The 12,937-nt window shown below is 37.4% G+C and overlaps 1 protein-coding gene across 2 annotated transcripts in view; it reads right to left on the reverse strand.

Annotated features, from left to right (window-relative positions):
• Positions 1 to 1,409: 1,409 nt before the first annotated feature.
• The window catches only part of LOC106519071 (E3 ubiquitin-protein ligase TRIM39), a 15,040-nt gene continuing 3,512 nt past the window's right edge, over positions 1,410 to 12,937 (reverse strand). Inside the window, exons 1-15 of one of the 2 annotated variants that reach the window (XM_014010591.1) lie at positions 12,486 to 12,658; positions 10,051 to 10,192; positions 9,135 to 9,354; positions 7,949 to 8,160; positions 7,755 to 7,859; positions 6,989 to 7,084; positions 6,458 to 6,691; positions 6,224 to 6,371; positions 5,299 to 5,346; positions 5,169 to 5,195; positions 5,014 to 5,078; positions 4,796 to 4,906; positions 3,292 to 3,410; positions 2,891 to 2,987; positions 1,410 to 2,800 (exon numbers count right to left, since the gene is read on the reverse strand). In XM_014010591.1, coding sequence (XP_013866045.1) covers positions 2,648 to 2,800; positions 2,891 to 2,987; positions 3,292 to 3,410; positions 4,796 to 4,906; positions 5,014 to 5,078; positions 5,169 to 5,195; positions 5,299 to 5,346; positions 6,224 to 6,371; positions 6,458 to 6,691; positions 6,989 to 7,084; positions 7,755 to 7,859; positions 7,949 to 8,160; positions 9,135 to 9,354; positions 10,051 to 10,191 — 1,776 coding nt within the window. In that variant the 5' untranslated portion in view covers position 10,192; positions 12,486 to 12,658 and the 3' untranslated portion in view covers positions 1,410 to 2,647. Of the gene's footprint in view, positions 2,801 to 2,890; positions 2,988 to 3,291; positions 3,411 to 4,795; positions 4,907 to 5,013; positions 5,079 to 5,168; positions 5,196 to 5,298; positions 5,347 to 6,223; positions 6,372 to 6,457; positions 6,692 to 6,988; positions 7,085 to 7,754; positions 7,860 to 7,948; positions 8,161 to 9,134; positions 9,355 to 10,050; positions 10,193 to 12,485; positions 12,659 to 12,937 lie in introns of those variants that run through there. The other variant, XM_014010590.1, reaches the window with a different exon arrangement.

Here is a 12,937-nt window from a genome sequence, read left to right on the forward strand (position 1 = left end):
ATATAAACCTCCACTACAGAGCATTTGGTGGGTTTTGTCACCACCATCAGACTGATAATCTGATGGTGACAGAAATCTACTCTTTCACATGCTATGGATTAATTGTTCACATTAGCCATCTTGTTTCCCCTCTATTGTTAGCTACTTCAGACCTCTTCTTAAAAAGTATAGATTCGTGTCATAATCTTATTTAAGATTTTTTAAACAAAAGAGACGGTGGTGACATGTTATAGTTGTGGCAGTAGCAGTGTCCAAAAATATGGACAAATTTAAGAGAAAATAGTTCACTTACAGGAGCTTTAGTGATCTTGAAGCATGCAGTAGAGCTAAAGATTTAAAAATAGGGTCCTCAGAAATGTAGTTGACGTTGTAGTTGCCAGATTTTATGTTTTTTTATTTGTAAATATCTGACGGTGGTGACAAATATGTGGGACAAATGTGGGACACATTTGGAGCAACCGTAAAATAATACTAAAAATTGTTCAAAACTCACTGACTCTTCATTTTAATACAAACTACAATGGACTCTTTCATATGGTAAAACTATGATTCAATTAAATTATTACTTTTCTTTTTTAATCTAGTTGAACTAAGTATCTTCTGTCTGAGGACAAGTGCTTTTGTGGGCAGTGGGCCTGCAGATAAATTAATGCAAATTAAAATAATAATAATAATAAAAACTTACATGTGTGCAAAGGCCCCTTGTATGATAACCTAGATTAATTTATTTATAAAAACGTTATTATTTCTAAAATGAATTAGCCCTTTTTGTACTGGGACATGTTTTTGCCCAAGTTTCAAGAGTCAGTGAACAACTAAAGTGAAAGCAAATGATGCATTCAGCAGCATCGGAAATCCGATGTTTATACGTGGAGGACATGTTAGAGCAATCGTTATTTATAGGTGGTAAACTTAGAATTTTGTTTTGCATTTCAACCTCGTATAAAGTCGCATTAAAGCATTTTGACTCCTCCTCCATTGTTAAACTGTACAGCTGGTGACAATTTAAATTCTAGACTTCCTACGGCCAGTGAACGCACCATACAACTATTGGTATGGGTTTACATTTGTGTCATCATGTGTCATACTGTACAACTTTTGTTAATAAATATGTCACTACAGTGTTTAAACAGTTAAATGTATATAACTATTGTTCTTAGCTTGTAATGTGTTTTTTTGTCAAAACTACTGGTTAACAAACACAATTAACCAGATCAAAACAGTGAAACTCACTGCATCATAAATCATTTACAACTAATACATTTATTCACTACTTTCACAGTAGATTAGCCAGTCAAACTATGTTTTCTTTATTTTGTGCTTCTGGTGACCTCTACTGTTAAAGCTCAATGTTTTACACACATTTTCTCTTTTATGACGAGATTTTATTATAATAAATGGAGTCATTCTGATGGTTACCATAGGGCAACAAGACAGTTTTTATTTACAGCTTTATTTAGAAAACAAAAACATTATTCAATGAGTCCAGTAACACAATGTAGCAGGAAGCAGAGGTATTTCTGTAAATAACTCATTTTTACTGCTTATATACATGCAAATATAATTTTCTTGTAATTTTGGTGGCAGATTAGCAGTAATTCCAAACTGAAAAATGTTCCAAATGCTTATCGTGCTCCAAGACAGGAGATAATAAATAACAATATGTTTTCCAGGTGGTAGATGTAACTGTTTTTACTTTTAGTCTGTTGTTGGATTAGTCCAAAAGCTTTCTTTATTCATCTTTAAGCTGAGCTAATTTAGCTAGGCTAATAGATTATAAAAATAAGCTACACTGTTAGCATAGTTTAAAAGAAAACACATAGAAGTTTAAAAAAAATTATTATTTTTGCCAGCAGCTGTTTTAAAATCAGATTTATTTATATAGCACATTAAGAACAGCTGTTGGCCAAACTGCTGCACATAAAAGCTACAAATCAAAACAACAATTTGAATTAAAAAAAAACACGACAAATTAAATGAAAACAAACCCTAAACTCTCATGTTGAATTAGAAGCCAGTGAGTACAAATGTCTTTTAAGAAAATACCTAAAAACAGCAAAAGTTGAACCATATTTTATGTGAAAGAACAGCTGTTTCCATAGCTTAAAGCTAGTTTAGCTTAGCTAAATTTCTCTGAGAAGTTTAGCTAAACTAAACAAAATAGCTTCCAAAAATAAAGTAAACTGTGTAGTTAAAGCGTGGAAGAAAAAAAAAACAATAATTAACTGTTTTTCTTTTATTGCTTTTAGTTATGCTAGTTTAGTTTAGCCTAAAATGGTCCTCAAAAAATGCGTGAAACTGTTAGCATAGTCCAAAAGAAATGAGGGGTAGGTTTTCTGGTATTGACTGACAGATGTTACTCAGAGTACCTACACAATTATTCCAACTGTTTTTTCCTTACGCTTGTCTTTAGGACATATTAAATCAAATAGCTCCTTAAAAAATGAGCTAAACTGTTAGTGTTGTTCAACGGAAATTAAAATAGTTTTCTAAGTGGTGGTTGTCACATTATTTTAATTGCCAAACAAGCCATTGTTTATCGTCTTTACTCCTAGTCCGTATGTTAAGATAAACAGATAAGTATCATGTTTTAACCCCAGAGCAAATAAGTACCTGAGGAACAGAAAATAACCAAACATGGTGGATGCTAATGTGTCATATTTACTCTTGTAATTATCAGAGGCATCTCGTTCTTTCCAGATTTATTAGTGCAGGGACTGAAAAACGGGTAGAGGTTTTCAGTGAAAACGTCGTGGAAAGAATAGATATGGACTTTGGCGTCAACGTTGAAAAAAGATACCTGTGGGGAAAAGAACAGAAGTTGGACACAGTTTAAAATTTCAGCAGAACAATGGGTAATACCGTAACAAAAATGCATGTAGTCTGTCACCTCTCCTTTTTCGTAGTCCACAAATATTCCAATCTTATGGGGTCTGGTGTTCAGCTGGAAGTCGGTGTATGGTTCGGATCTAAAGGCATATTTATTCCTGAACAAACATCACAAACATGATGATTTGGAATTAAAGACAAATTTTCTTCATGTCTAATGACTGGTAAATAAAACTGCTGTGTTTGGTCATGAGGAAGATTAGATTGGCTCTTTAAGGACTTTATATGACCACTGAACAACTGGGCCAATAGAGTAAAGAAAATACTACAAAAATGTTTGTGTTTTTGTCAACCCATTCCATTTCAAAGGGGAACCAGTCCAAGTCAGACTGCACCAAGCTGACTGGTTTATCCAGTAACTACTCCAAATTATTGTGAGAAACTACCTTAAAAATAACTCACTTGTCTCTTAAACTGAGGAACCAAAAACCGTTGTTTGGGGTGTAATCTATCTTCCCCTTCCTGTTGACAGAGTGCCTGGCCACACCCAGATCCCAGTCGGTCTTCCCATTCACCTCGACCTGTTCATTGGAAACACAACAACCACATACTGAGATAAAAGGGCTGAAGGTAAAACGAAAACTAATCTACTCTAAGAGATATCAAAATCAGAAGCCCAGACCATTTCAGCCGACTCCTTTCAATGTGGAGGAGTAGCAGTTCTACTCTGAGCTTCCCTGGATTATGGGGGAGTTTTCCCATGTTTCCTGGTCCCTATGTTCCCTGGTACTATTACCTATGTTTCTCAGTCCTTAAGTTTCCCAGTACCTATGTTCTCCTGTACCTATGTTCCCTGGTACCTATATTCCTTAGTACTATGTTTCTCAGTTCTTAAGTTTCCCGGTATTTATGTTCCCTGGTACTATTACCTATGTTTCTCAGTCCTTAAGTTCCCCAGTACCTATGTTCTCCTGTACCTATGTTCCCTGGTACCTATGTTTCTGAGTCCCTAAGTTCCCTGGTACCTATGTTTTCTGGTACCTATATTCCCTAGTAATATGTTTCTCAGTTCTTAAGTTTCCCGGTATTTATGTTCCCTGGTACTATTACCTATGTTTCTAAGTTCCTAAGTTCCCCTCTACCTATATTCTCCTGTACCTATGTTTCCCGATACTTATGTTCCCTGGTACTATTACCTATGTTTCTAAGTTCCTAAGTTCCTAAGTTCCCCTGTACCTATATTCTCCTGTACCTATGTTTCCCGATACTTATGTTTCCTGGTACTATTACCTATGTTTCTAAGTTCCTAAGTTCCCCTCTACCTATATTCTCCTGTACCTATGTTTCCCGATACTTATGTTTCCTGGTACTAGGACCTATGTTTCTCAGTCCCTAAGTTCCATGGTACCTATGTTTCCATGTACCTATGTTTCCCTGTACTTACATTCTCCGTTGCCAATAATTTCCAGTATTTACATTCCCCAATACCTATGTTCACTGGTACTTTTGTTTCCCTGTACTGTTCCCATAGTTACTGTATGTTTCTCGGTACCTATATTCCCATGTACCTATGTTCCCAAATATGAACCAGAAATTTGAGAGCTTTGCACCCTCAATACTGCAGAGAAATCCTAATCCATCGATCGATCATAGGCGGCAGAGTGCATTAGTGGTGTTCTCCAGGTACTCCAGTTTTCTCTCACAGTTCAACAACATGCATGTTAAGCTGCCTTCAGACCCAGACCTCCCTTGAAAAAGTTATCCACGATCTCAGAGGGATTTTACTGTTTTAATAAAGGTTGATAAACCTCTTGTTGACTCCCAGATATTAGAACTTGTCTTGAGGTAAAGACCCTCCAACCCAAAAGGAGCGTTTCACCATAACATATTTACAGTATTTCAGATATTACACATTCAAGTACACATTTCTAGACAACAATCAAGATACAAGTTCTTTTGATTTTACCTCCCAGTAATGTTTCCCAGAAGAAATGGCCTCCCTCCCTAGAACACACACAACTCGGTCAAACCTTTCAGGAGACTCCGGTACGTGATGGTGTCTGTCTACACACCAAACCTGCGGAGTTCATCAGTACAGCCACAAATATGGTTTTGAATATACAAAAAAATGAATCTTTTATTAATAATTATCAAATGTTTGTGGTCATTAAACAGATGACTCACAGTTTTTAGGTCTTCTGACAGCACCAGTCTTGGATGTGCAGTATTAGTGTCCAGAGTGACGTCCACTGAACAGAACAAAGATGTAATAAACATTAGTCTTCTTTAGACGCATCTGCAAACTGTGAAATGATCAGTATGAAATAAACGCAACATACGTGCATATTCTTGTATTTTCTTTGCCCCTATAAGGAAAAAACACATTTGCATATTAAAGGTGAGTAGAATATATTCTCCAGGCAACATAAATGTATGTTTGATTTATTCATTGTAAAAATACACGCTTACTAGACTGTGATAGTACTGGATTATTTCCCAATCCTGTGGCAGGAAATCCTGAATAAGTAGCAAAATGTTTTAGCAGCTGAATCCAGTCAAAACATAATATTTGGGTATAATTGGCAGCAGATAACAGACAATGTAATAGTTTAAAGGACTTTAAAGTCTAAACGCTTTATTTAACACTAGAGGGCGATGTTTAAACACTTTACAGTGAAAAAGTTTTCCCTTCGTGTTAAACACGTTTCAGATCATCAAATCAGTGTTAAAATCAGTCAAAGACAATATTATTAAAGACAAAATGAAGATTTTAGATGGATGGATGGATGGATGGAAGGGTGAGACACGTCTTTTTCAACAATGGTTTTGGCCACTAAACTCTCTCATGGAGGCCATTTTTGCCTCTTTCTCATTTTAAAATTATGACTTCTGATTTTAACTGAGGCGAGGAAGTCCTGCAGGATTTTAGTCATTATTCTGGTTTTTGTTGGGACCACCTGGGTGAGTCTTTGATGTGCTCTTGGAGTAATATTATTGGGCCAACCCATCGTGGGAAGGTTTACCATTGTTTCATGTTTTATTTTTTTTAGATAGCCTTCCTTATCGAAGTGATTTCTTTTTTTTCTTCCAAAAAATTATAATAATGTATGCAAACTGTATGTTTTAGATACTCAAGATATCTTTTTATGTGGCAAAAATCCAAAAGCAGAAGAAATCTGTAAGGACTAAATACTCTAACAGTACTGAAAAAGCTTAGAAACACCATCCTCTAGTGTTTGCTCACAAAATCTTTAAATTAGTTTTTTTAGCACAATCTTTTGGAACTGAATAGGGAAAAATTTGCTCATACTTCTACAAATAACTTAATATTTCTAAATAAAAACCCATCCTTGTCTCTACTGGAAATGAGCCGCATGTTTTGGATTTCACCGACCATTTTCCACAACATCCTTCAGGTCTTCTTGGAACTTTTCCATCATGGCTGACAAAGATCTGTAGACAGTGGCTGTTCCCAGGTCAGAGTTCAGAGACACTCCAGACCAGTCTTTGGTAACCGGAGGTGTGGAGAGGTCGGGGAAGGTCTGGGGTAAAACATAGAAGAGATTAAATGGATGTCTGGGGTGGTGTTTTCACCGTTTTTCATTGACGCTTTAAGTTCTCAACCAACCTTGACGCAGTGTATGTGGTCGTCCGACTGGGCAAGCTCAGCGAGAGCGCTTTCCCTCTGCTTAAGGTCTTCAATCTCCCACTCCAGCTGCCGAATCATGGCATCGGCATGGTTACGCGCCGCCCTTCGGCTGATCTCCATTACCTCCATCAACTCTGCCTGGGAGCGTTCGATGGCAGAAACCAACGTCGAGTAGAGACGAACGCTACCCGACGTCTCCCTCTCCACTGCCATCTGAGGAGATCAGAATGGGTATTTTAGGTCTTGGATTTTGCATTTTTGTTCGATTCTGGATCCTCAGTGGGGAAAAATAAAGGAGTCGAGTTCATATCTCGAAAAATCTTGACTGAAAAGTAGATGATTGAGAAAAATTGCGCAGTTAGACCTTTAAAGTGTAAATTTGGAAAAAAACTTTCTACATTTTATTTAAACCAAATCTAAACAATGAGGCAAAGTTTTAGGGTTCAATGAGTTTGTGACAGGCGGCAGATGGAAAAATCTAAAGAACGTGAATTGTGTGAATTGTTTTACCTCCACTTCAGTCACCGATGTCTTGATCTCATCAATCTTTTTTGTTCTCACTCTGATCATCTCTTGGATCTCTTCCTCTGAATTCCTGAGCTGTGTCTACAAACACACCCAGAGTCATATTGAGGTCACTTTAAAGGATATTCCATTAAATTACATCACATATTTATATTGCTGGTGGAGCTGATTTGGTCTTAAATTTGATGTGTACTTTAGCATCAGCTTAGGTTATGTGCCAACCAATCAATGGATCCCTTAATCCTTCAATCAGTTAACCAATTTCAACCCTCCTAATCTCATTTCATTATTTGTGTACATCTGAAATGTCCATAAAATCAATTTCTCCCATTCCAAAGAGTTGTCTACATTAGGCGAAGAATAGATCTACACAACCATCAACAAGAATCTTGGTGAGATGGTGAACACTGTTGGTTCAGTTATTTGGAAGTGGAAGAATGAACGGAGCCATGTACCTTAAAATCTTAAAACGAGAACCTTCTACATTCAATAAGAACTCTGAAGTTGGGTCATAGATTGATCTTGTGACTCAAACCATTACACCAAGGCACCAAAGTGGCTAAAGATAAAGCCTGTTAAGATCATGGAGTGGTCTAACCAGTCTTCAGACCTGGAGAAACAACAGTACCATACAAAATACCAACAGATTATTTCTGTCTGTCAAACATCACCCACATTCTTCCTCTGGTCCTAATGACTCACTCCAAACAACAATACAATCATTGTCTCTTTCTCCATTTTCTTTTCCAACCTTAGTTTCCATCCATTCGGTCTCAACGGACACGGTGTCGTGATCGTTGTGATCCTCAATCTCACATTCAGGACAGATGCACATCTGGTCGGACCGACAGTAGAGCTAAAAGCAATGAGAAAAAAGAGCTACATGTTATTTATTAATTATTTTCTACATTAATGTTCATTCTCTTATCAGAGCTGTTGTTGTACCATTAGTCCCCTCAGGTGAGTTTCACACAAAGGGATATGCTGGCTGCTGGCTGCACCACTCAGGGTGAACCTCCTACGACCGTTGGATAAGGATCTTGGATATAAAGATGGAGGATGAAGCGAGGTGTTTGGACTTCCAACCACTGCGGTGTCTGGAACCGATGAAGCCATTGGAGCTGTGACTGGTGATAGCAAAGGCAAGATGGAATCACCTGACGAAGAACAAGATACAAGAAAAGTGTCAACAACCAGTCAATATTTCGACAGCGGCGTCGTCAAAGGTTTGTAAGATATTTTTGGGCAAATCTGTTGCTATTTTTTTAAATGAATGTAAAGACACAAACAAAATACTAACTTTAATGCTCTGACCTTCTTGCTGGGTTAAAATTGTATAGTTTGGGTTGGTTTGACCAAATGTTTGGTCAAAAAGCTTCGCCCAGTGATTGGGTTGAAGATGAGATTTGTCATTTTTACAGTCCAAGCGTTGACCAAAGGAAACTGACCGGATCTCCGCTTTAGGATGCATTAAGTAACAATTGTTGTTCCTTTTTTTACATGGAATACCCAACCTGGGCTCCAACTTACAGCCTCAGGATTACAAGACAAAGGCACCGATTACCAAGCTACCCAAAGATATGCTATGTAAAGGTAAGGTGGTAAAAAAACGTTTGTTATGTTTAATCTGGTTCTTTAATCCGTTATGCACCGATATTGTAACTATCTAACATACCTAACTCAGAGTTTGACACGTGGCATTTTATGTGGTCTTTGAGAGTTTCAAAGATGTATTAATGTCTTAAAATATGTTGCTTTAAAGCTAACATTGACCACACATCTCTCATTATGCATGTTGATTATTTTACCCACAAAAAGACAACAAACCCACTGAGGTAAAACTACCCAGTGTTTGACTCAGTCCCAGGGTCTGGCACAGTCCAAACCTGCTGGGTTATACATTGGGTTTTGGTCCACGGACTCACGTGTTTGTTCCATGACTCAGACATGAAAATCAGACATTACCTGTAGAATGTGACATGACCTCACATTAAACCCTGTAGTCATTTCTAACCTACAAACATGTTTGTTTATCATTCCTCAGCAGCAGATTGATCTGAGAGGTTTCCAGATCAAAAACACGACTAAAGAATGTTTTAATAATATCTATGTTCTCTACTGTCTGACTTACCCAGATCTTGAGTATTTTCTTTCGATGAAGATTTTGGGAACTTCTTTTTAAACTCTTGAATGAAGGCTCCCCGTCCAGCTTTTCTTCCTTTCTTGTTCTTCCCCAGCACCACGCCATCGTTCATTGATTTGAACTGATCGGTGATCTCTCGGAGCGTCCGGTTAATCTGAAGGTCCGGTCGCTTCTGAAAGGTCTTCTTACATAGAGGACACTGGTAGACCTGAAAGAAAAAGGTGACGAGACATAAATGACAGAAAAACGGAAGGAGAAAAATAATAACACTAAACATATTAGAGTTTCCAAATAGTTCATCATCTGATCAACAGAAAAAGAGACTTGTGACCTCAAAATACAAAATAATTGTAGTTCACCAAATAACAATATGCCAATACAAAAAGCTACAGTCTTTAAAAATTATACATTTTATCTAAAGATTTATTTACTGTTATTTAACCAGGCAAGTCCTGTTGAGATCTCAGATCTCTTTTTCAAGGGAGGCCTGGGCCTGAAGGCAAATTATTGTACGTTTTTTAAAGACGTAAGGTCTTGCATTGTGAAGCATGGGGATTCCCCTTTATAAACCTATGGCTGGAGTTCTCAAAGACATCCCTCCAGACCAATAAATATTGAGTTTTTAACTGGTGCTCTCATAAACAAAACTAGCTTGTTGTCAAGCCAGCTGATAAATGGCCAAATTTGAACAAACCACAGAAAATTTTCTAAATAAAAACAACTTGGTATAAAAAATGTTCTTAGTGTGACTCAGTATATTTGATAAGCTAACAGGGAGTTTGTTTGTTTGGTAAGTACATTAAAATACATTTTCAAACCAAGTGTGGTTAGTGTAAAAAACTTCTCATTACCAGGAAGAAAAGGCCCTGAAACTATAATAGTTAAAACCACAATGATGACAAACCTGGGATCCGTCCCAGTATCTACTGATGCAGGTCATGCAGAAGCTGTGACCACACGGCGTGGAGGAAGGGTTTGTGAACACGTCGAGGCATATAGAACACATGAACTGGTCCTCAGACAGAAAACTGCCATTTAAAGACATCCTGAAACACAAAACGGATACAAACAAGCTTTAAAATCCAAAAGACTCTTATCTGTTGTAACAAATCAATATGTTGGTGGAGATTCTCAGTGATCCTCAGAGAGTCCTGGACTCTTGGTTCACCAAACACATCAACTCTGTAAACAACACGGAGGATGTAAACAACAATAAGCTGCTGTTTTTGGACTATTTGGAGTACTTTTAGTAAAGGCATTTGTAACATTTGACATTTTGCAATGACACCAACAATATCTATTTTTTTTCTTTGCAGAGAAGCTGAGAGGTATTATAGGGGTTTGATGGTCTAGTTCACCATTTTATAAATCTTTTAAAGCGTCTGATCTACAGATTAACACTGAAGATGCCACGTGTTTCTAGTTAAAGTCAACAGTTTCTTATGCATCAATTAAGCTTTTTATTTGCTTCCTGGAAATCATCTCAAGACATCTAACTTGGTGACTCATGATTCACTATGAGGTCAACTTTGTGAACCACCCGTCTTGTCCACGTGTGTTTTGTAAACCTGGGGAATGGTTCTTTACTGTGCGAGTTGTTGGGGTCAACTGTTTGGGGTAACTAAATGAAGAGCTTGTTTTTTGGTTGGCTTTTGACTCTTTGGGTGCTGTCCATTGTCTCCGATCCTGTGCACTCGTGGAGAGGAAGTGGTCTTGTTTAGGAACACCTGGAGTCTCGTCTCTGCTTCAGGACATTGTGATGTGGTTCTGCAGCTGTCTTCGAGCCACGAGTCAGCAGTTCTGAACCGGAACAAGCTGGAATGCAGCAGTGAGGGCGTTTCTCCAGCTTGTTGTGGTAAAGAATGAGTTGAGCCAAAAGATTGTTCACAGTTCACTGGTCCATCAACGTCCCAACCCTCACCTCTGGTCATGAGTTTTTTTTAAATCTTGAGCAAAAGAACAAGATGCAAGAAGTTCCCTCTGCAGGGCGATCATCAGCTCGATGAGGAGATCCTCCACATCAGCAGGAGGGGTTCAGGATTCTGATCAGGATGCCTCCGGGACAAGAAGCACTCGGAGGAGGAGTTATGTCCCTGGCCTAGAAATGCCTTGAGACATTCCAGGACGAGCTTAAGATGAGGAAGAGGGCTGAGCTTCTCCTCATTCAAGAAGTTTAGGTTTGAAAAAGCTACATAAATAAAAAACAGTTTCCTTCTGAGAGTCTGCACCAGCAGTTCGTTCCAGTTGATTAAAAACTTTGTTTTTGAGTTTTTATAACTTAAGACTTGAAATTTTCCCACAAATGAGTATGAAGTGAAATATTTCTGTTGTTGCTCTTCAACTTTAATAACTTTTCTGTCACATAATAAACAGGAAGCCTCCCATGAATCCAAAAAAGGTCCATAACTTTGCGTTTTGTATTTTTTGTAACAATCTTAGTCTTAAAATAAGAAACTTAGGGGTACAGCACATTTTTCTTTTTAGTTAGAACAATTTGGAAAATTGTTTTTGACACTTAAAAAAAAAACCTGCAGTAAATGATCATTTGTTTCAATTGTACTTAACTCTGTGATTAAGAAATGTGTTTCATAAACTTCTTCAATCTGAAGCAAAATGACTTGTAGCCAAAATATGAAAAAATTAACAGATCATAAATGTTAAATTTTTTCAGCTGCAAACTTTCCAAAAGTCTGGAAATCCAAAAACACAAAGCATGACAGGACATTTAAAAACATTTTTTAGAATACGTTCTTGATTTATACAGTCTAAGCAAAAGTTTTAGACTGAATACGTTGTGCTTTATATTTAAAAAATATTAATTTCCAACTTGAATATTATGTGAAGAGAAAATGTTCATTCAATTCAGTTCAGTTTATTCATATAGCACCAAGTCACAACATACGTTGTCTCAGGGCAGTGTACATAAAAAAGAACAATGTAAAGAAGAAAGCAGCAGATTGTGTTGAATCACTTCATCACAGTCTCCCATCCTGAGCAAACGGTGGAGAGGAAAAACTCCCTGCTAATCAGGAAGAAACCTCCAGCAGAACCAGGCTCAGGACAGGAGACCATCTGCCTCGACCGGCTGTTTAGGTAAATTCTAATATTTATACATTTTTAACACTTTACACAATTATCCACTTTTATTATTTTGACAGAATGAAATGACATCATTCTTACTGATTATAAGTTTTTTTTAATGTTGATATAAAAGTCTTAAATTAGCTTTTAATACCATGTATATCTCTGGTCTCCCACTGCATGATGTCACTTTGTAAATAAAAATTAATATGTGTTAGACAAATAAATCCACGAAGATAAATAAATAAAGGCTGGTACCTCAGTGCAGTCAGGGCTCCAAAGATGTGAAGATGCGTGAAAACTCCTCTGCTCCGAGAGAAAAATGTGTCGGTCTTTTAAAGATGTTACAAATATGCGTACTTGGAAACGAGGGTGGAGATTTTCCTTAGAGTCTTACCCAATCACCTCTCTCCCTTTACCAGGTAAATGTGGCAGGACTGGTTTAAGAAACACACACACACACAATTTGTTCTTTTATCCTCATTGGGACTTTGCATTTATCGGACAATTCTACAGCCTAACCTCAATCATTTACACTAAACCTAACCTAAACTCAATTCACATTTTTGTCCTAAAATGAACCCCTAATTCTTCAACATAAAACTGTCCCCACCAAGTAACAAAAACATGTACACACACTCACACTCTCTCTCTCTCACACACACACACACACACACACACACACACACACACACACACACACACACACA

The sequence above is a fragment of the Austrofundulus limnaeus genome, unplaced genomic scaffold (genome assembly GCF_001266775.1).
Source record: "Austrofundulus limnaeus strain Quisiro unplaced genomic scaffold, Austrofundulus_limnaeus-1.0 Scaffold70, whole genome shotgun sequence".
Taxonomy (NCBI): domain Eukaryota; kingdom Metazoa; phylum Chordata; class Actinopteri; order Cyprinodontiformes; family Rivulidae; genus Austrofundulus; species Austrofundulus limnaeus.